General features: G+C 38.7%; 1 protein-coding gene across 2 annotated transcripts in view; it reads right to left on the bottom strand.

Annotated features, from left to right (window-relative positions):
• Positions 1 to 6,328: 6,328 nt before the first annotated feature.
• LOC105861535 (alpha-2-macroglobulin-like) overlaps positions 6,329 to 21,336 on the bottom strand; it is a 51,108-nt gene continuing 36,100 nt past the window's right edge. For both annotated transcript variants that reach the window (XM_076007680.1, XM_076007681.1), the window contains exons 23-36: positions 17,389 to 17,472; positions 16,942 to 17,118; positions 16,535 to 16,622; positions 15,571 to 15,727; positions 15,214 to 15,288; positions 14,664 to 14,844; positions 12,131 to 12,351; positions 10,510 to 10,728; positions 10,215 to 10,342; positions 9,266 to 9,356; positions 8,495 to 8,563; positions 7,391 to 7,493; positions 6,859 to 6,900; positions 6,329 to 6,516 (exon numbers count right to left, since the gene is read on the bottom strand). In XM_076007680.1, the coding sequence (XP_075863795.1) occupies positions 6,500 to 6,516; positions 6,859 to 6,900; positions 7,391 to 7,493; positions 8,495 to 8,563; positions 9,266 to 9,356; positions 10,215 to 10,342; positions 10,510 to 10,728; positions 12,131 to 12,351; positions 14,664 to 14,844; positions 15,214 to 15,288; positions 15,571 to 15,727; positions 16,535 to 16,622; positions 16,942 to 17,118; positions 17,389 to 17,472 (1,652 nt within the window). In that variant the 3' untranslated portion in view covers positions 6,329 to 6,499. The remainder of the gene's footprint in view (positions 6,517 to 6,858; positions 6,901 to 7,390; positions 7,494 to 8,494; positions 8,564 to 9,265; positions 9,357 to 10,214; positions 10,343 to 10,509; positions 10,729 to 12,130; positions 12,352 to 14,663; positions 14,845 to 15,213; positions 15,289 to 15,570; positions 15,728 to 16,534; positions 16,623 to 16,941; positions 17,119 to 17,388; positions 17,473 to 21,336) is intronic.

The following is a 21,336-nucleotide window of genomic DNA, read 5'->3' as shown; positions in this document are numbered from 1 at the left end:
CAGACCATCCCGACAGGAAGTTCTTAGACCCACATTTCTAACTGAACAGGCAAGTAGACACTCCTCAAAGTAAAATCATGAAAGAAATGAAGTTTAGATCTCGAACTAAACGATGGCCCAAGGAGTAAGACAAAGCAACAAGATTCCACCAAACAATATGAATGGTAATCTTCCTCCAATTTCAATCCTCTCAATAAATGTAAATGGCTTAAACTGTCCTCTGAAGAGACATAGACTGGCAGAGAGGATAAAAATTCACAAGCCTAGCATCTGCTGCCTACAGGAAATACATCCAACACACAAAGATGCCCACCAACTGAGGGTCAAGGGTTGGAAAACTATCATCCAGTCAAACGGAAGTCAAAAGAAAGCTGGAGTAGCTATACTATTTGCAGATAATATAAGCTTTAAAATAGCAAAAGTAAAAAAGGATAAAGATGGCAATTATATAATGGTGAAAGGGAAGATCCAACAAGAAGATTTAACAATTCTTAATACCTACACACCCAATAAAGAGCTCCAATTACTTAAAGCAAACCTTGTCTAATATAAACACCTTGTTACATAACACCACCATAGTAGCAGGGGACTCAACACCTCATTGAATGATCTGGATAGATCCTCCAAACAGAAAATAAACAAAGGAATAATGGACCTGAATAAAGCCCTTGATCAAAAAGGTCTGACAGATCTATATAGAGCATTCCTTCCAAACAAAGTTGAATTTACATTCTTTTCAGCAGCCCATGGATCCTACTCCAAAATTGATCACATCCTAGGCCGCAAATCAGATCTCAAAAAATTCAAGAAAATAGAAATTATACCTTGTATCTTCTCTGACGATAATGGTATAAAATTACAGTTGAATTCCTATAGAAACACTCAAACCCTCACAAAATCATGGAAACTAAGCAATCTATTATTGAAAAATTATTGGGTAAAGGAAGAAATTCAGAGGGAAATCAAAATTTCTTTGAACAAAATGATAATGGTGATACCTCTTACCAAATTCTGTGGGATACAGCAAAAGCTTACCTGAGAGGAAAACTAATAGCAATTAAGGCTCACATCCAGAAAACAGAAAGCTTAGATACTGACAACTTAATGAATAAGCTCAAGGAATTGGAAAAGAAGAGCAAACAATTTCCAATCCTAATAGAAGAAAAGAAATAACAAAGATCAAAGCAGAACTGAATGAAATGGAGAACAAGAGAACTATACTAAAAATCAGCAAAACCAGAAGCTGGTTTTTTTTTTTTTTTTTTTTTTTTGAGACAGAGTCTCGCTTTCTTGCCTAGGCTAGAGTGAGTGCCGTGGCGTCAGCCTAGCTCACAGCAACCTCAAACTCCTGGGCTCGAGTGATCCTTCTGCCTCAGCCTCCCGGGTAGCTGGGACTACAGGCATGCGCCACCATGCCCGGCTAATTTTTTATATATATATCAGTTGGCCAATTAATTTCTTTCTATTTATAGTAGAGACGGGGTCTCGCTCTTGCTCAGGCTGGTTTTGAACTCCTGACCTTGAGCAATCCGCCCGCCTCGGCCTCCCAAGAGCTAGGATTACAGGCGTGAGCCACAGCGCCCGGCCTAGAAGCTGGTTTTTTGAAAAGATAAACAAAGTCAATGGCCCTCTTGCTAGATTGACAAGGACCCAAATGGAAAGGAATGTAATAAACTCAATAAGAAATGAAAAAGGAGAGATCACAACAGATACCAAAAAAAATTATAAAACATTATATTTGACTGTTATAAAAAACTATATGCCCCAAAACTACAGAATGAAGATGAAATGGACAAATTTTTGGATTCATACAACCTCTCTAAGATCATGCAGGAGGCAACAGAATTCCTAAACAGACCAATCTCAAGCTCAGGAATTGAAGCAGTAATTAAAAACCTGCCCAAACGGAAAAGCCCTGGCCAGATGGCTACACTTCAGAGTTATACCAAACGTACAAAGATGAACTCATACTACAGAAACTATTCCACACCATTGAGAAGGATGATATCCATCCTAACTCATTCTACGAAGCCAATATCACTTTGATACCAAAGCCAGGAAAAAACACACAAAAAAAGAAAATTACAGATCAATATCACTCATGAATAGAGATGCAAAAATCCTAAATAAAATTTTAGCAAATAGAATTCAGCAGCACATCAAAAAAATAATTCACTATGACCAGGTGGGCTTAATTCCAGAGATGCAAGGATGGTTCAACACACACAAGTCTATAAATGCAATCCACTTCATAAATAAAATCAAGAACAAAGACCATATGATTCTGTCAATAGATGCAGAAAAAGCATGCATTTGACAAAGTCCAACACAACTTTATGATAAAAAATCTTAACAAAATAGGCATAGATGATGCATACCTTAAACTTATTAAATCCATCTATGACAAACCCACTGCTAATATCATTCTAAATGAAGAAAAATGGAAATCTTTCCCCCTTTGATCCGGATCTAGACAAGGGTGCCCACTATCTCCTCTCCTATTCAACATAGTACTTGATGTCCTAGTGATAGCAATCAGGCAGGAGAGGGGTATTAAGGGCATTGAAGTGTGGGCAGATGAAATCAAACTCTCGCTCTTTGCCGATGATATGATATTGTATCTAGAAAACTCCATGGACTCTTCCAAGAGACTCCTAGACTTGATAACCAAATTTGGGAAAGTTTCAGGTTATAAAATCAATATACACAAATCAGAAGCATTCATATATGCAAAGAACCATCAAGCAGAAACTCAAATCAAAAATGCAATACCCTTTACTATAGCCCCAAAGAAAATTAAATGTCTAGGAGTATATCTAACGAAAGATACAAAAGATTTATACAAGGAGAACTATGAAACACTAAAAAAAGAAATTGCAGAAGATTTAAACAGATGGAAAAATCTACCTTGTTCATGTATTGTAGAATCAATATAGTTAAAATGTCCATATTTCCTAAAGTGATCTACAGAATCAATGCAATCCCCATCAAAATACCATCAGCATTCTTTACAGATCTAGAAAAAATAGTTCTTCACTTTGTATAGAACCAGAAAAAACCTCGTATAGCCAAAGCAATCTTAAATACAAAGAACAAACTGGGAGGCATCAGTCTTCCTGACTTCAAGCTATACTATAAAGCAATAATAGTTAAATCAGCCTGTGACTGGCACAAGAACAAAAGGATAGATATCTGGAATAGATCTGAGATACCAGAGATGAACCCATCAGTATCGGTAATCTAATTTTTGATAAAGCTGACAAAAATATACATTGGGGAAGAGAATCTCTCTTCAATAAATGGTGCTGGGAATACTGGCTAGCTACATGCAGAAGAGCAAATCAGGATCCCTACCTCTCACCTCTCACAAAAATTCAATTGAGATGGATAACAGACTTAAACTTAAGACATGAAACCTTAAGAATCCTAGAAGAAGATGTTGGGAAAACCCTATTAGACATTGGCCTAGGCAAAGAATTTTTGAGGAACACCCCCAAGGCAATCACTGCAGCATCAAAAATAAACAAATGGGATCTGATCAAATTAAAAAGTTTCTGCACAGCCAAGGAAACCATCAGTAGAGCAAATAGACAACCCACAGAGCGGGAGAAAATATTTGCTCTCTACACCTCAGATAAAGGTCTAATAACAAGAATCTATCTAGAACTTAAAAGAATTAACAAGAAAACATCAAACAATCCCATCAAGAAATGGGTGACAGAAATGAAAAGAAACCTCTCCAAAGAAGACAGAATAATGGCCTGCAAACATATAAAGAAATGCTCAACTTCTCTAATAATTAGAGAAATGCAAATCAAAACCACAATGAGATACCACCTAACTCCTCTAAGAATGGACTATATCAAGAAATCCCAAGACAACAAATGCTGGCGAGGATGTGGAGAGACAGGAACACTCCTACACTGCTGGTGGGACTGCAAATTAGTGCAACCTTTGTGGAAAAGAATTTGGAGATACCTCAAACAGCTAGAAATAGAAATACCATTTGACCCTGCAATAGCATTGTTGGGCATCTACCCAAAAGAGCATAAGACATTCTATTATAAAGACATCTGCACCTTTATAGCAGCACAATTCACTATTGCACGGTCATTGAAACAACCCAAGAGCTCATCAATTCATGAGTGTATAATTAAAAAGTGGTATATCCTCACAATGGAATATTACTCAATCCTCAGAAATGATAGTGAGCTAGCACCGTTTATGCTATCCTGGATTAAGCTTCAGCCCATTATCCAAAGTGAGGCGACACAAGACATGGAAAATAGGCTCTACATCTACTTTCCATCAAATTGGTACTGATTGATTAAAACTATGGTTTTCAAATGGTGGCAATGCTCACCAAGTATTTGGTGGGGGCCCAATCTTAGGGAGGTGGTGAGTATTTTGGTGGGAAAGGGCATAAATCTAACCCTTCTTAGGGAGAGGCAAAGATATACAATGTAACCAAAATGTCAAAAAACAAAACAAAACAAAACAAAACTTTTTATCGGGTGGTGGGCAGGCGTTAGGGGGGAGGGGGAAAGGGGTGTATGCTTCCATAACGTGAGTGATGCACACCACCGGGGGATTGGACACATCGGGGGGAGGATGGAGGGCAGGGGCAATATTTGTAACCCTAACAATATTTATACCTCCATAATATGATGAAACAAAAGAAATTAATAACTTTCTCAAACGGCCCACATGTTTCTGGCCCACATGTGTTCAGTGGTGAATTCTACCAAACATTTAAAGAAATGATACCAATTTTCTATAGTCTCAAATAAAAAAGAGAAACAGAGGGAGCACTTTCTAATCCATTCTATAAGGCAAGCATTACCCTAATACTAAAACTAGAGAAATATCTCGCAAGAAAGGAAGAGTACAGATCAATATCACTTATGAATAAAAATGTAAAAATCCCCAATAAAACATTAGCAAATCAAACCCTAAAATGTGTAAAAATAATTATTCACAATGCAAAGTTGTATTTCTTCCAATTATATGAGGCTAAGTCAACATTCAAAAATTAATGAATGTAATCCATCATATCAACAGACTAAAGAACAAAATCATATGCTTTTGTTTTCATTTTTGTCCAGCCTAAACACAGAGCTAAGGATTGCTTGAACTTCAAAGTCCTTTCAAGTTCTTAGCTTATACCATCCACATTTACCTTATGTCAAACCAAACACTGTCATTTTATGTCAAATGAACACCAAGACTCCTAGGACTGCCCCTAGAGAATCTCTTGGCTCTGAATCCTCCTGTGTTAACCTCCTGCGCACTTCTCTACAAACTCCTGAAGCTTCAGCCTCCCCTTGCATACAATGGATGCTTTCAATACTTACTGCAAAGGAAATGAGAGAGAGAGAGAGAGAGAGAGAGAGAGAGAGAGGGAGAGAGAGAGAGAGAGACACACACACACACACAGAGTAGGTATTGTAAAATCTCTGATTTCTGCATCTGAATATCTTCTTCTCTGTACAGTTAATCTTTCATTCTAGCTTAAAGTTCCAGAAGAAAGATGCTTCGATATAATACTCCTATTTGGGATTTGTGTTATATATGTTCTTTGTTCGGAGAAAACTTGCCTCTGCATGTACACCACATCCACATTCTCAGTCCGTCATCCATATTGAGTCTGAGACCCAAGGTTAACTGCCTGATCACTGTTATCAGTCAGTGGCAGATTTGGATCCAAATTAGGATGCACAACTCTTAGTTCAGGCCATGTACCAATCAATTATGTTGCCTTACAATATAAGCTACTCAACTTTGTATTTCATTACTTCTTTTTAATATTTAAAGTCTTCTCTGGTCAAGTATGTCTTCTGGTTTTTCACAAAAATCTACTCTTTGGCTTTTTCTTAGGGTATTCGCATAACCAAACACACTTTACACCAGGAGCCCTCAAACTTTTTAAACAGGGGGCCAGTTCACTGTCCCTCAGACCAGTGGAGGGCCCTTGGAGAGTGTGGCGCACATTCCACACATGCGCACTGTGCTCCCAGGATGAGTCGGCTGCTAAGCAGGACAGGCAGGGGTGGCAAAAACGCCTGGCAAGCCAGATAAATGTCCTTCGCAGTCCGCATGTGGCCCATGGGCCATAGTTTGAGGATGCCTGCTTTACACTCTCCTAGTACGTAACCCTATACTTTCTTCTTTTCCCTGCAACCCCTGCACAAAGCCTGCTCAGACCACCATCATTATAACATTTCTCACATTCCTAGGTTCTTCAGCCCTTGATTGCTGTTGATCTTTATCTCAGGATTCTATTGCGAATCATATGGAAATGTTTATTGAATGAATGAAGAAACAGTGATACAGATTGACCAGAGAAAAGTTTATTCATCAGCTCTTTGGAGATTAAAAAACCAAACCAAAACACACACACACACACACACACACACGCACACACACACACAACCCACTTGTCTTCTGTGGAGTACTGAGAACAGAAACTCCAGCAAAGCACTTTTCATTCATGTGGTCTTCAAACATTTCCTTGATCTGTGGTAGTGGAAAGGGAAGACAATTAAGAGGAACATCAGTTTCCACGAGCAGAGAATATTCCTTCCCTTAGATCTGGGTAGCACAGTGCCTAAGGAAACCCAATCGGTACAGTGGAAAATGACACCTATTATAGATGATTGCCCAGTATGCAATCCTAGGAACTGCCTGAAGTTTGACACAGTCAGTGGCCCTTTTCAGTAAATGTGTTTATTTATAATAATATGCAGTGTGGACAATACGATCTCTCTGAAAAATATTTAGCCACAATTTTATGAAGGAGACTTGAGGGACAAACCAAAGGAATTCTGACTGTCTTTTGAGGGAGTGTGCACTGCTTACCTTTGCTGCAAGGAGCATTGTACTCAGCAATTGCAAACTCATCTGAAACAAACAAAAAGCATTAGGTGAAGTGAGAGGGGAAGCAAACATCTTGGATACAGGTCAATGAAGGAATCTTTACTGTAGGAAGCACCGTGTTGTGTCAGAAATGTCAGCACCATTCATTAAATGCATTGCTTGCTGCCTTATACTATCCTTTCAAATACAGTGTATTTTCTTTTACCCCAAACTCTTGAAGGACACTTCAGATATTCTACTTAATTAAATCTTATATTGTTATATAGTTGCTTTATCTGATGAACACAGAACTAAAAATTCTACAGTTCTTTTGTATTGGTAATTGATATGTTTATAATGTGGAAAGTTTCTAAAATGTATACATAATGACAGAAAGAGGAGAATCCGACTTGATGGAGACAAAATGAGGTGATAAGTGAAGCACTTAATGTAGTAAATTGCCCCAACACATCTCTCAGATCTAAATTTCTGTGATTAGGGAATTAATTTCTATATGAAAATCACTCACACTCACCTGTCTCATAGTAATCATAGACTTTCACTATGGCTGGTTTCAGATCTCGTACTGGAATATCTTGCAGAACCGTAAAGGAAAAGCTCAGTGTATTCTTTGGCACCTAGGAAACAAATGTGAGTTAAATGACCTTCTAGGGGCTTTCTTTTCTCTTTGAATAAGTTTAACTATTCATCTACATTTGGGGAAAAGACTTTATTAACCAAGAGCACACTATAGGATCCTTAAATCGTGCAGAAATCCCTCAGAGTGGATGAGAAATTCTCCAAATTATTTCTATTTCTATTATTTTTTCCTTTTGGAAACAGGGCCTCACTGTGTAGTCTAGGTTGTTCTCGAACTACCGGGCTCAAGCAATCCTCTTGCTTCAGCCTCCTGAGTGTATTTCTTAAATAACTAACATAACTGATATACCTCCATCAATGCCAGCACATGCCTCTGTTTATAAATGATATATTATTTCTATTGGTTCAATAACTATATCCATATTTAAATATCCAGAGGTTTGGTACAGTTTCACCCTTTGTCTTGCAGAAATATTTGTGTAGCCTCACAGAGGTCTAAAAGTTTGATCATTGTAGCCTTGTTTAAGTTTATAAAATTTATAAAGTATAATTCCCATTAATATATGCATGAATCAACCATGCTACCACACATATCTATAAAGCCAGATTGTTTATTGGTGGACTGGTCTTACTGTTTCATGACCCAAGCCCTTGCAGATATTGGCAGCGCTTTCCCCTTTTATATTGTTGATGGGATGTTAGTAGAATAATTGACCAATCACAACGGTCACTTCCCTACTTTACTCAACATTTTCAAAATAACTTGTGGATATGATGAACACACTCTGTGCAGAATTTCTTGCTTATAGAGTCCCAGAAATACTCCTATCCCAATATTACAATTAGCCATTTCTGCTCATAATCCCAAGTGAAATATAAATTAATGAAAGGAGAACATTCACTGGAATTAATATTAGAATTCTCAAATTTCTAGCATGGAAGTGATGTTTCTAAAAGGCATTCGCTCACTCCCACATGCTCCCATAAGAGACATTCTGATCTATATTTTTTTGCAGCTAGGTGGGCAGGGCTCTCTCACCTTATCCAGGTAAATCAAGACGTGGTCGTTGCTAACTTCTGTCCGGCTCACATGGTTAGATCTTTCAAGCTGAGGAAAATTAAGACATCACAAATGTTAATTAATAGATGAAACACCTGCAGTATCCAGAGAGAAAGCATTTTTTATTGCCAAAATAAGCCTAATGGTAGAATTGTTTTGAGCACTTTTTGTAAGTAAAGATGCAGTACAATTAGAAATGAAAGGTAATTTGGATAAAGAGTTGAATGTTACTATGACACATGATCTATGTGTAAAGTTGATTTCTCTGAAGAAAAAGGAACTAAATATCTGAAACTTGGGAATTACTCATATTTCAAGATTCAATTCACATTCTATTCCTTCATGAAGGAGTTTTCTTTCTTCTTTTCTTGCTCGAACTTACAGTATTCTCATTTTTTTCTTAAGTTGTGTAATACTTATAGTTATGTCAACCGAGAATTTTCACTGGTTCATGTTCATATGCTTATCTTATTCATGTTTATATGGTTTATCTTAGAATCTCTAATGAGATTCTAAGCTCCATGAAAGCAGGAACCTACTGACTTTTCCCTAGTACTCATGGCTCCTAGAGAGTTCTGTGCACATGGTGGGCACTCGTACAGACATGCTGAATTAAATTTCTGAGTTTGGAGAATGTATAAGTGTTTGATAGAGGATGATTTAATAGTATTTTAATATTTGTATTGTTTTAGTCTGGGGATACACAAAACATTAAAAAAATAGGACATTCTGGATTTATAATAAACCTACCATTTTCACTGTTGGTTTGAGGGGAATGAAGCCAGATAGCATCTTCACATCAGCAATCGCCATGTTGGAGGCAGGACGGCTGCCAGTGTAACTGAAGATCCACGGGAGAAGGAATTAGGGTTTTCTGTGTTATTAAATATCCTCTTTTCCTCTGTCTACACTAAGCACTCGATGGCTCTAAAAGGTACAGTCTAAGTCTTCCCAAATATCCTACCCTAGTGGTGTGGAAAACTGGCTGTGTATAGAATTTTTAGGGAGCCTGTTCAAGCCACAGAGACCAGGCTGTACTCTAGACCCGGTGAATCAGATTTTCAGGTGCATGGGGCTGACTCTACAAGTGCTGCATGAGCTTGAGAATCTGATCTGTGTCAGTTATTTATTACATAAACTGTATCGTGTTGTTGTTCCTGAATAGTATCCCTAACCTAGTTATTCTTGTATACAGATACTTTTGTGTAAGCCCTGTAGCTGTTTGAATATTGCTGCATATATATGTATGTTTGCCCCCAAATTGATTATATTATATATAACCTGAGATTTATTTATTGCCAATAGGAATTCTAACTAAAGAGTTTCCATTTTCTTCTATTCATGCCTTTAAGAGTTCTTGATCTCTGTTCTGAATAAATAAAGAATAATATGCTGTTTCATTACATTAGAAGGAATTCAGGTCAGAAGCATGGGGTAATATTCTTTATTTAAGTATTGCTGGAGGAATTCATTACATTGAAATAATGAAGTTGGACTATAATAGATCCTGGAGGCAGAAGATGGAAAGTGTAAACCACATCATAGAGAAATTCTATTATACCAAGTTAAGAGAATACATTGCTGTTTCAACAAATGTAGTGTAAACATTTACTGTTGGACTGCTTTACTTAATGAGGAGTTCCAGGAAGAAGATTGGTTGTTATTCCCAGAATTAGGTGACACAATCAGAAGGTCTTACCTGACTTTCAGTGAGATCTGGAAGCTGGTGTGAGCTTTGGGTCCATCACAAGTTTGGGGTAGAGTCTGTACCTCTAAAGCAAATGGGAATTCTTCCTTTTCTGGGACAATATTGAATTTCAAGGATGTCTGTGGAATATTAAAGACAAAGTCTGTTTGTCGCCCTTCCCAGAATTCCTCTCAAGTTCCCTAGGTCTTTCTCTGACTTGCCCCACTGTTTGCTAAAGTAGGACACATTGGTGAGAACAGGCACTGTCCCCATCTGCTCTCTGTCTTTGTCTGGCCAAAAGTCTTACCTGGAGGTAGACACAAGAGTCTCCTGTCACTCTTGTGCTATATTCCCCAGGCAGCTCTGGTAATGAGTTCTGCTGTAGTACCAGGCGGTTGTTATTGTCCACTTGGAATTTGGTGGAAAATGCCCCCGAAGACTGGACTGTCACCTGCACAGCCTTGCCAGTCCTAGAAAAAGTAGCTGCTCCATATTTAGACAAAGCATGGAGAGCCACCACCGTGTCCTGAAAGAGATGAATGAAAGAACCCCTTTTTAGGTATGTAACCCTTTGAGGGCTGAGATAGTTTCCAAAGGCACACATGAGCTGTCACAAAGGGGCTTTGATTTCCTATTTCCCTAACTACTTAAATATTGGAGCTCTAATCTGAAGATTGATTATAATCTTTGTAGAGATGACAGAACTGTAACATTCACATATCTACCTTGGACTATATGCCCTAGGCATTGTTTTTTAGTTGTCAGAAAATCGATTGCTTTCTCTCTAAAAATATATGGATATGCAATATGGAAATATATGTGAATGGGAATTATCTAGTGGCAACAGCTATTTGCCGAAGATGTCCTTCTACACCATTGTGGTCATTTCTGCCACCACCCACCCACAGCGCAGTCTGCATCTCTCCCCAGGCGAAACTCTGCTCTGCTGCTGAGGTCAGTGCCCTGCGGGAAGCTAGCGCTCCTCGTAGCCATGATCAGGGTCATGCTTCAGTTTCTTCAAGGATATAAAAGATGAACATTATAACTATTTTCTTGATTTAATGACATTTTTATCTGGCTTTCTTTTTTTTAATTTTTTGGCTTTCCCGTTTTTGTTGGACTATTTGCTTTGCCCAGTGGATCCCCTTGGTGTGCCGTATTCTCAATACTCATCAACACTCAACCTCGATGACATCCTTCAAGGAATAGATTTCTCAGAAATGAATGATAACTGTTTTAACAGAACTATTTAGTCTTTTTTCATTAATATGGAAAAATAAGAGTTTACAATATAAAAAGGATGGGAAGTCATTTTGTCAGAGTGTCTTCTCTGTTAGCATGAATATGCTCACACCTAAATCTTTGAATTCCTGCCACACATTTATTGCTGGATTGTTTAGATATAAGATTATATAGTTAGGCTTGGGAGGTTGATTGAACAAAGGCCGTTCTTTATGCTTCTGATGAACAAATTTGTTTGTGTGTCAAGAGTGGGATGAAAGAAGCACAAAATGTGTCAGCTTTAAAAGAAACCCATTAAAGGGACCTAAGAATGGAGAGATTTGCAAGGAGAGATTGTTGGATTTTGGGTAGCTCCACTGAGCAGTTTGAAAGAGACCCTTAGAACTTCCAGAAGAATGGTAGGAGATGTTCCCTTCATTCTGCTGGTGTCCCGGTACTGCTTTAGGGAGGTAGAGCTGTTACTAGAGACAGGAGACTGATAACGAAATTGAATTCCGGGGTGCTGGAATTCTGAGCATTTTCTTTTATCCCTCTTTGACTTTCGTTTTCTCTTATTTCTCATTATCCTTGAATGCTAAAAACCTCTTCATTTCAAATTATTGTCACCTTCTTTGTTCATCTTGTACGTACTTGTCTTGCTGAAACCTTCTGCTACCTGAAGTAAAAGGTTCTGGCAAATCACTGACCTGGGTGGAGGAGAAACCGCCCTGGGAATTCTGTTGCTTTGTGATCCACTTCACAATGCGTGTCGCAGAAGCCAGGTCCTCCGAGGTGGGGGCTGGCTGCGCCGTGAGGTGAGCGAGGAGCACGTAGGACGTCATCTCCACCTCAGCAGAGGGAGCCTGGGGCTCAAAATACCTCTCTTGTGGCTTGGGTTTCTCTGGCCGCTCCCAGTGGACTGACTCGTCTGGGTGTGAGAAAGAGATATTTGTAAGTGACCCATATTCATACATAATTCACAGTAAAAGTCCCAAGCCAGTGCTGAAGTGAGGGCCGCATGCCAATGGCAATCTCTTGAACTTTATATATCAATAACACTTTTCCTTCGATGTAAACATGAACGCGGTGTGTTTCAGTCCAGCTAAGACAGGTATGGTGCTGGATCAGAGGCCTATACCCATCTGTGTTTTCAAATAATTGCTGTAGTTGGGTTGGTGGGAGAAAGAAATGGCAGAGCAAGTTCTCTCACTGGCTGTGGCTATTTTCCTATTTCTGATGTTATCTAGAACTTATCTGGAATTTGTTACATTTCCTATGAAGCCCGTCCTTAGAGATTTCTTGTGGGTATCACAGATCAGATGAAATAATAGAATTTACACTTTTTAATAGATTGGGAAAAATACAGTAATTCTTGAAATACCAAAGGCTGACATGGAGATGAAACGATGGAAACCAATGCACATGCTGTGGGATGCCAGTTGCTCGTTGCAGAGCTATGTGTCAATATTCAGCAAAGGGGAAGATGTGCTCAGCCCTCTAATCAGTCACCTTACTTGTTGAATAACGTGGGGAAACTCACACATGAGCACAAGGAGACAGGCACATGAGTATTTATTGCAGCACTGTTTGCAATAGCAAAAAATAAGAAGAAAAAGTCCATGGGGAGAAAGTTAGTATTTAAATTATCAACTATTTTTATACTGTAGTATATTATGCAGCAGTGTAGATTAATGAAGTAGAGCTACAGGCATGCATACAAGGGACTTCATTAGCATAATGTTGAAGTTAAAAAATAAAAGGCAAACAAATAAACAAAAAATCAAGCTTCTGAAATATCCAAAAGTGTGATATTGCTTATCTAAAGATGAAAACAGGCCGGGCGCGGTGGCTCACGCCTGTAATCCTAGCACTCTGGGAGGCCGAGGCGGGCGGATTGCTCAAGGTCAGGAGTTCAAAACCAGCCTGAGCGAGACCTCGTCTCTACCATAAAAATAGAAAGAAATTAATTGGCCAACTAATATATATAATATAAAAATCAGCCGGGCATGGTGGCTCGTGCCTGTAGTCCCAGCTACTCGGGAAGCTGAGGCAGGAGGATTGCTTGAGCCCAGGAGTTTGAGGTTGCTGTGAGCTAGGCTGACGCCATGGCACTCACTCTAGCCTAGGCAAGAAAGCGAGACTCTGTCTCAAAAAAAAAAAAAAAAAAAAAGATGAAAACAATCTAAAAATTATGAATATTACTTAGGGATACATATGCAGCAAAAACACAAAGAAATCCATGGAAGTTACAATGCCAAATTCAGGATAATGATTTCCTGTGTGAGTGGAAGAGGTACACGGGAGACTTTTCCTGCTTTGGTAATATTAATATTTTATTTTTTAAGCTGGTAAGGAGTCATAAGGTTTTTGATAATTATCCCTTATGCCTTTTTTGTGTAAGTGAAATATTCCAAATACATTTTAAAAACAATTAATGGCCCTGTCAAAAGAGAAATCTTGAATGTATGTTATTGGACATCTTATCATTTGCATTTTGTTTTTTTCTTCAGTCCTTCATATAGACCGTGGCACATGTAGAAGTATTGTGTGAATATGAAAAGATTGGCCAACATTATTGGTTTTTTAAAATGAGCTTATAATATCAGAATTTACTCATGGGGCTACCTCCATCAATTTTTCCTTATGTTTAAGATGATATGATGTACCATAGGGTTGGGTATATATTAAGAATAGATATTTTAGTCATAACAGCTCATACTTTCATTAACTATGTGCCATTTATTATACTAAGTGTTTCATATATGTTAACCTATATAATACTCACAAAAACACTATGAAATACATACTATTATCTACATTTTAATGATGCTGGAATTAAAACACAGACAGGTTAATGACTTGCCCAAGGTAACACAAGTGGCACACTCTGGAGCTAGTCTCCAGAGGCTGAGCTTCTCACTACTACGCATGTAGATGGTCCCCAAGTTATGATCATTTGATTTAACGATGTTTTGATTTCGCCATGGATTTATTGGGATATGACCCTATTGTAACTTGAGAAGAACTGTACTGTGTCTTATCTTTGGATGTATGATTTGATTAAATTGTATAAAAATTGAATTAGATGTTATAAAAGTATGATATGGACAAAATATATATGACATAGATAAAAGAAGAGAGGGGACAGGGATCACCGGAAGTAGCAGTAGAGGGTTTTCCCAGTGTAGTTCTTGATGCAGAGAATGTGGGACAGAAGGAGGATCTCAGGTTTGCTCTCACCTTTCTTCACAGATTCCTCATGAAGGGACTTGAGTACTTCTGCCCTCTTGTCCTGGTTACCTGCCAGGGCAAAAGCATAGGCCAATAGTGCCTTGGTGTAGACATGGCTGCCACGGGCTCCTTCCTTTGCTGACTTCCAGGCTGACTCCAGGCAGGACAGGGCATTGCGGACAACAGGATGCTGCGAAAGGACCATAGGAAGCGAGTGAACAGGGTGCTGGCATTCCCAGGTAAACACACAGAAATTTTTCAAATGCATTTTTCCTGTCTATTCCTCATTCTTATGATAGAGAGAATAGTATTTTTATCTGTTATTTTTCTATTCAAAAGGCATAACTTTAGGATGTTTTGTGGGGGTCAAGAAAAAGCCTGAGGCATCACTAAGAAACCTTTCTTAATGGACTGACAAAATTCTCTATCCATCTGGGAAGCATCAGCACTGCATAGAAGGAAAGCTGACATTTCTCTTAGTAGGACGGTAGTTCAGAGGGCAGGGAAGCGGTTTCATTTCAGCCAGAACTACCGTCTGTAGGCATGAGGTAGTACCTACCGTGACTGGGAGAGGAATCTCCAGAAGAGCAATTGTAACATAGGCGGAGAGGGTCACTTCGTCTTCTACTCCTCCCTGTAAACACGAGAGGAAGAGATTTGAGTAATTTTCCTTCTGAGAAAGCTCGTGATCAGCTCTTTCCATCTGCTGTGTCATCAATTTATCCCTACACACATCCATTCCTGTGCCGCAAGATATCATAACCAACCTAAGTTCTAGCCTCTCTTTCTTGGTGTTATCCACAGGTTTTATTTTTCTCTGATACCTTCATTTAAGAATTTCTGCATTATTCCTTTCTCTCCTCATCCTTGTAGATGTCATAATGGACAAATCAAAACTAGTTCCAGAACGGTTCACCTTTATGGCATCGTTGAACAGCGACCCAGAGCTCCTGAAACAGCCGTTGTCCTTCTGCTCCTGGGAGAGCCAGGTGAGGGCCTGGGTGATGTGTGCTTCGTAGATGAAGATGTGGTTTCGAGCTTGGGCAAAAGTCTTCAGTACAAAGGCTGTGAGCCTGAGAGGGGAGGAAGTGTGAAGATATTTATGTTGTTAGAATGGTTGTATAGCCACTTCACAGCAACAGGCTTCATAAGACACTTCTTACATTGCTGCGAGTTATCTAACAGGAATTCTCATGCACTTAGAGCTTCTATCTTCTTTACTCTTTCATTAATCTGCTAGATCTGGTATTTCCCTGATCACTCACTTTCCCTTTGCTACAGGAAGTCTAAGTACTTCTAGTTTCCTTATTTTTCTTAATTATTTGAGCAAGTCTTTAAATCAGTCTTCTCTTTAGAGATTTCTTTTAGTAGATGACAGAATCTTCTCAAGTGTAGCTCTTGTATGCTATAACTTTTACTATTGCTCCTCCTCTATTATTTTGAAAATAATGTTTCATATTACTGTCTTCCCAATAATTTCTTCCTATTATGAATTTATTCTAAGTCAAGATAAATATGATCTATAAGACATAATATAAACTGAACTTAACATGATTCATCTGGAAGTTATGTGATATGTTCACTGGCCACATAATTTAAAAAACTCATGGTTATGAGAGCTCTTTTAGAAAGAGTAGCTATTTTGGAAGGAATACTTTCATATACTATTAACAAGATCAATTTTGGGAATAAGTCTAACACATATGCATTTGTATATCTGCTTTTCTGCTTGTGACCCTGCTAATCTTGGTGTATTTATCGAGTATAACCAACTATAGGTCTAATAATGCATATTGGTTAGGGTTGCTGTGAATATAATAGTGATAATATATGTGAAAGAGCTGGCACACAAATAGCTCAAAAACTTATTCTTTCCTTACCAGGTGTTGCCCTGGCTCCTGCCACCTTGCTCCCCAAAGGTGCTGTAGGAGCCATCATGGTGCTTGTAGTTCAACTGTCTCTGATAACCTGGAGTGGAAGGTTCATGAAACAACATGACAGATTAATGTTCATGCCGAGGCCAGAGAAAATACTAAAATATGTCGGCTTTTCTTGTGACCTTTCTTAAATTTGTTGTTATATACTACAGAGTTCCAAGCCTTAAACATTTTATTGGAGGTTGGAGAGTGGATAGTTTCCATGAAATTAAGTACGGTAGTACTCTTTTCATAGTAGCTATCATAATGATAAGCTAATGTATTATACTATTGATAAGTAACTGAAGCCTCTTGAGAAATCCAGTAGAAATAACAATGTGAAGTTTCCACTCACTGGTTCAGTCACTCACCGGTGTTGAGATAACCAATGGCCTTGGACTCGATATCTGGAGTCAGCTGCTGTGTTTCATTTAGATAATCCAGAACATAGATGTTGGGAGCAAAGAGGACCATATTCTGTTCTCCACAGCCATAGGGCATCTGGAGGAGATTTTGTGTGTTTTGCATAGCAGAGCCTAATATGTCTCCTGAGGAATGGGAGAGATGGGAAGTCATAAAGTTTAGAGGTTATAATCTACCAGAATCATTAAGAATAAATAACTAGTCAAGCTAAAAAAATGAGGAATTTTAGGAAGGGTGAGACTTCCAGGGACAGAGATGTGACTGGAAACATTAAACAAGCCCAAAGAAGGAAGAAAAAAGAAGCTAAAGTTATAGTTGTTGTTTTAGTAAATATGTGTGGAAATAAATATAGTAGAAGCTAATAATGCTAAATCCGCTAGGGGCTAGAGACTCACCCACAACTGAGACAGAGGCTCGCGCAGATCCTTCTACAGTATTTGGTGGCAGCTTGAGGGATAATTCTTCAGTTACCTCAGCACCTAGAGAAAGAAATCAGCCATATGAAAATTATTTCTGTATTTTATCTTTCTGAAGAGCTCTATGACCTAGAAGGTAGGACTATTCCTTACATCTAAAGTTATCCTAAAAAAGTTGTCCCTCCTTTTAATAGAAGTTTTTTAATATCTTAAAATGGGTTACTGAACTTTTCAGAATTTCTTTTCCAACTATCTTTTCCCTTATATGTAGAATTACATTCCAAAAGAAGATAACAAACTGCTAAGAGTTGGGTGTGTTGTGATTCCATTTCATCTGTTAGTCATCTGATGGCTAACACAGGATGGTTATCACAAAATGATCCATCTAGTGCCCACCTTAACCTCCTCACTCAACAATTGTGTTGGGGCCGGGCGCGGTGGCTCACGCCTGTAATCCTAGCACTTTGGGAGGCCGAGGCGGGTGGATTGCTCAAGGTCAGGAGTTCGAAACCAGCCTGAGCGAGACCCCGTCTCTACCAAAAATAGAAATAAATTAATTGACCAACTAAAAATATATATACAAAAAATTAGCCGGGCATGGTGGCACATGCCTGTAGTCCCAGCTACCCGGGAGGCTGAGGCAGTAGGATTGCTGAGCCCTGGAGATTGAGGTTGCTGTGAGCCAGGCTGATGCCACGGCACTCACTCTAGCCTGGGCAACAAAGTGAGACTCTGTCTCCAAAAAAAAAAAAAAAAAACAATTGTGTTGGGAATCCCCCATCCCCAACAATACCCTTTAAGTATGTGTGTGTGTGTATATATATATATATATATATATATATATATATACACACAGACACACACACAAAGGAAAAATTTCTCCAAAGGTCCAGATTTTTACAATAATGCTATATCCTTTCTTCACTCAAATTTTACCAGCTGTGAAGACAGCATTTTTTCAAAGACGTAGAAAATAAGGGTGAAGTGCTGAATATGAATAGTATTTGGCTCATTGAAAATAAAATAACATGACAAACATACATTTACTGCCATTTTAATCTGGTGAATTATTAGGAGATGAAAATGAGAGAATTGTAGTATTTATTTTCATACTGAATCCTTCATAAAATTAACATTAAAACTTTTATAAAAAATACAGGTGCCTTAAGCAAAGACAAAGGACAAATGAAGAGGTGAAATACATATTTTGAGTCATTGAAAATAAAATAATTGCTACTGATGAACATATGTTTACTGCCATTTTAATCTTGATAAATTATATGAAGATGAAAATGAGAAAAGTATAGTATTTATCTTCTTTTTCTCATAAAATTAATATTAAACCATTTGTAAGAAAACCTATGCTAAAAAGAATGTTAAAAGAAAAATGAACAAGTGAAAGAAAATATTTGCAGTATAATTAATAGATAAAGATCAGTGTCTACTACAACTGAGTCAGAAAAAGAAAAATTACTCAAAATGTGAATGGTCAAAGTCTATGAAGGCAATTCATAAATGTGCAGAAATAAGCTCATCCTTATTCCCAACACTTATGATTAGGGAAATATGAACTAAAACAACAGCAAAACATTTTTTTCATCTACATTTTTGGCCAAATTTAAAACATTGATAGTGATGGTGATAGTAAGTGTATGGTAGAAGTATAAATGTATTTAGTTCATAAAGAGGGGGCGTTTTTTTAGTTCTACTAAAACTCAGAAAAGAGCAAAATGGTGGAATAGGAAGTCTCAGGCTCCTCCTCCCTCCCCAGAAAGTACAACTATCAACCATCTACAGATCAGAACATCATTTTGAAAACCACAATACTTGGAAACAAGTCTGGGACACCTGTGTAGTTCACGGAACTGGATGAAAACCAAATAGAAAAGTAAGAAGCATGGTCTCAATTGGATCATGTCATCTCATTCTTTCCCTTAAATTAGCACAATGCCAAATGGAGAGGATTCTCCAGGGCCCACGATTTCTACAGGAGTAAAAGAGAACCAGAGGGAGTCATATAGCGTCCCAAGCCTTCGGAGACACTTTTCAGGAAACCAAAGGTGGTCTTACCTCATGGGGAACACTGGGAGGAATGGCTTGGCTAGACCAGCTGGGGTCAAGTGGAAACAAAGAAAGGATAAAGAGCTCACAGTGACAAGCATGTGAATCTTGGCGGTAACTCTGTGTTTCTGCCAGCTATGGTGCCCATTCAGAGATACCAGCCAACTGTATAGTCCACCTGCAAAGCTGAGCTGGTCACTTTCAGAAGCATGATATTATATTCAACCAGGATTGGCATTCTAGATGGCCAGTCTCCAAGCTCAGCCTCAGAACCCATACCAATGTTCCTGCCCAGGTAGGAGACACAGGCCTCTGCACATTTCAGAGAAATATAGGGGACAGACCTGCTTGACCCAGTTTTCTAAAATGTGGCTCAGCTCAGCCAAAAGGCCCACCCAGTGACTTTGCCCAGGCAGGGAGATACCCACATCCACACATTTTGTAGAGATGTAGGGGCTAGGGCTGCTTGGCCTGAGAAGATAAGCAGCAGCTCAGTTCAGTCAAAACCTCACCCTATGGTTCCACTCACACAGAGGGGAAAGTCTCAATCATGCATTTCTAAGACATAGTCTTAAGTCCTGTCCATCCCAAGCAGCAACTGCACATAACCACAGAGTCCTTCCTGTGGGGACCTGATTACTACTTGGAACCTGAATCATCCAGCCAGGCAATAAATCTTCTGACTGTCCAGAGGAGAGGCCAGTACGCAGACAGCAGCTCCATCTCATGGTAGAGCCAAATAAGTGATCCCACCAGATGGCAAACATAGCCAGTGTCACCACCCATCATCAGAACAAAGTAGTGGCCCAGTTAATTAGAGAACCCATGATAAGATCTGCCTGCTTGAGGTTGTCACCAGATGGCTCTTCAAAAATTATAAGCTAGCCGGGCGCGGTGGCTCACGCCTGTAATCCTAGCACTCTGGGAGGCCGAGGCGGGCGGATTGCTCGAGGTCAGGAGTTCGAAACCAGCCTGAGCAAGAGCAAGACCCCGTCTCTACTATAAATAGAAAGAAATTAATTGGCCAACTAATATATATATATAAAATTAGCCGGGCGTGGTGGCGCATGCCTGTAGTCCCAGCTACTCGGGAGGCTGAGGCAGGAGGATTGCTTGCGCCCAGGAGTTTGAGGTTGCTGTGAGCGAGGCTGACGCCATGGCACTCACTCTAGCCTGTGCAACAAAGCGAGACTCTGTCTCAAAAAAAAAAAAAAAAAAAAAAAAATTATAAGCTAGACTAAATAGCACATTTTCATCCCTGCCAAAGAATATCTATAAAGGTCAGAAGAGGTGGTTGTCTCCTCAAATGTGCAGACAATAATTCAAGGAAAAGGATTATGAAGAATCAGAAAATCATGACACTGCCAAAAGAAACTGACAAAAAATGACGTTATAGAAATGGAGATTTATGAAATCACTGACAAAGAATTCAGAACAGTCCTCTAAAAGAATCTCAGTGAATTACAAAAATATATAAATACAAAATTAAATAAAATTTGGAACAGAATACCCCCCAAAAAGGGGAAGTTTGACATCAAAATAGAGAAAACTAAAAATAATCCAACGAATACAGATGCAAAAATCTTCAATAAAATTTTAGCGAATAAAATTCAGCAGCACATCAAAAAAATAATTCACCATGACCAGGTGGGCTTTATTCCAGAGATGCAAGGATGGGTCAACATACGCAAGTCTATAAATGCAATTCACTTCATAAATAAAATCAAGAACAAAGACCGTATGATTCTGTCAACAGATGCAGAAAAAGCATTTGACAAAGTCCAACACACCTTTATGATAAAAACTCTTAACAAAATAGGCATAGATGGCTCATACCATAAACTTATCAAATCCAACTATAAAAAT

Source organism: Microcebus murinus, chromosome 10 (assembly GCF_040939455.1).
Source record: "Microcebus murinus isolate Inina chromosome 10, M.murinus_Inina_mat1.0, whole genome shotgun sequence".
NCBI lineage: Eukaryota > Metazoa > Chordata > Mammalia > Primates > Cheirogaleidae > Microcebus > Microcebus murinus.
The sequence above is the reverse complement of the archived record's forward strand: the minus strand, read 5'-3'. Positions and strand labels throughout refer to the sequence as shown.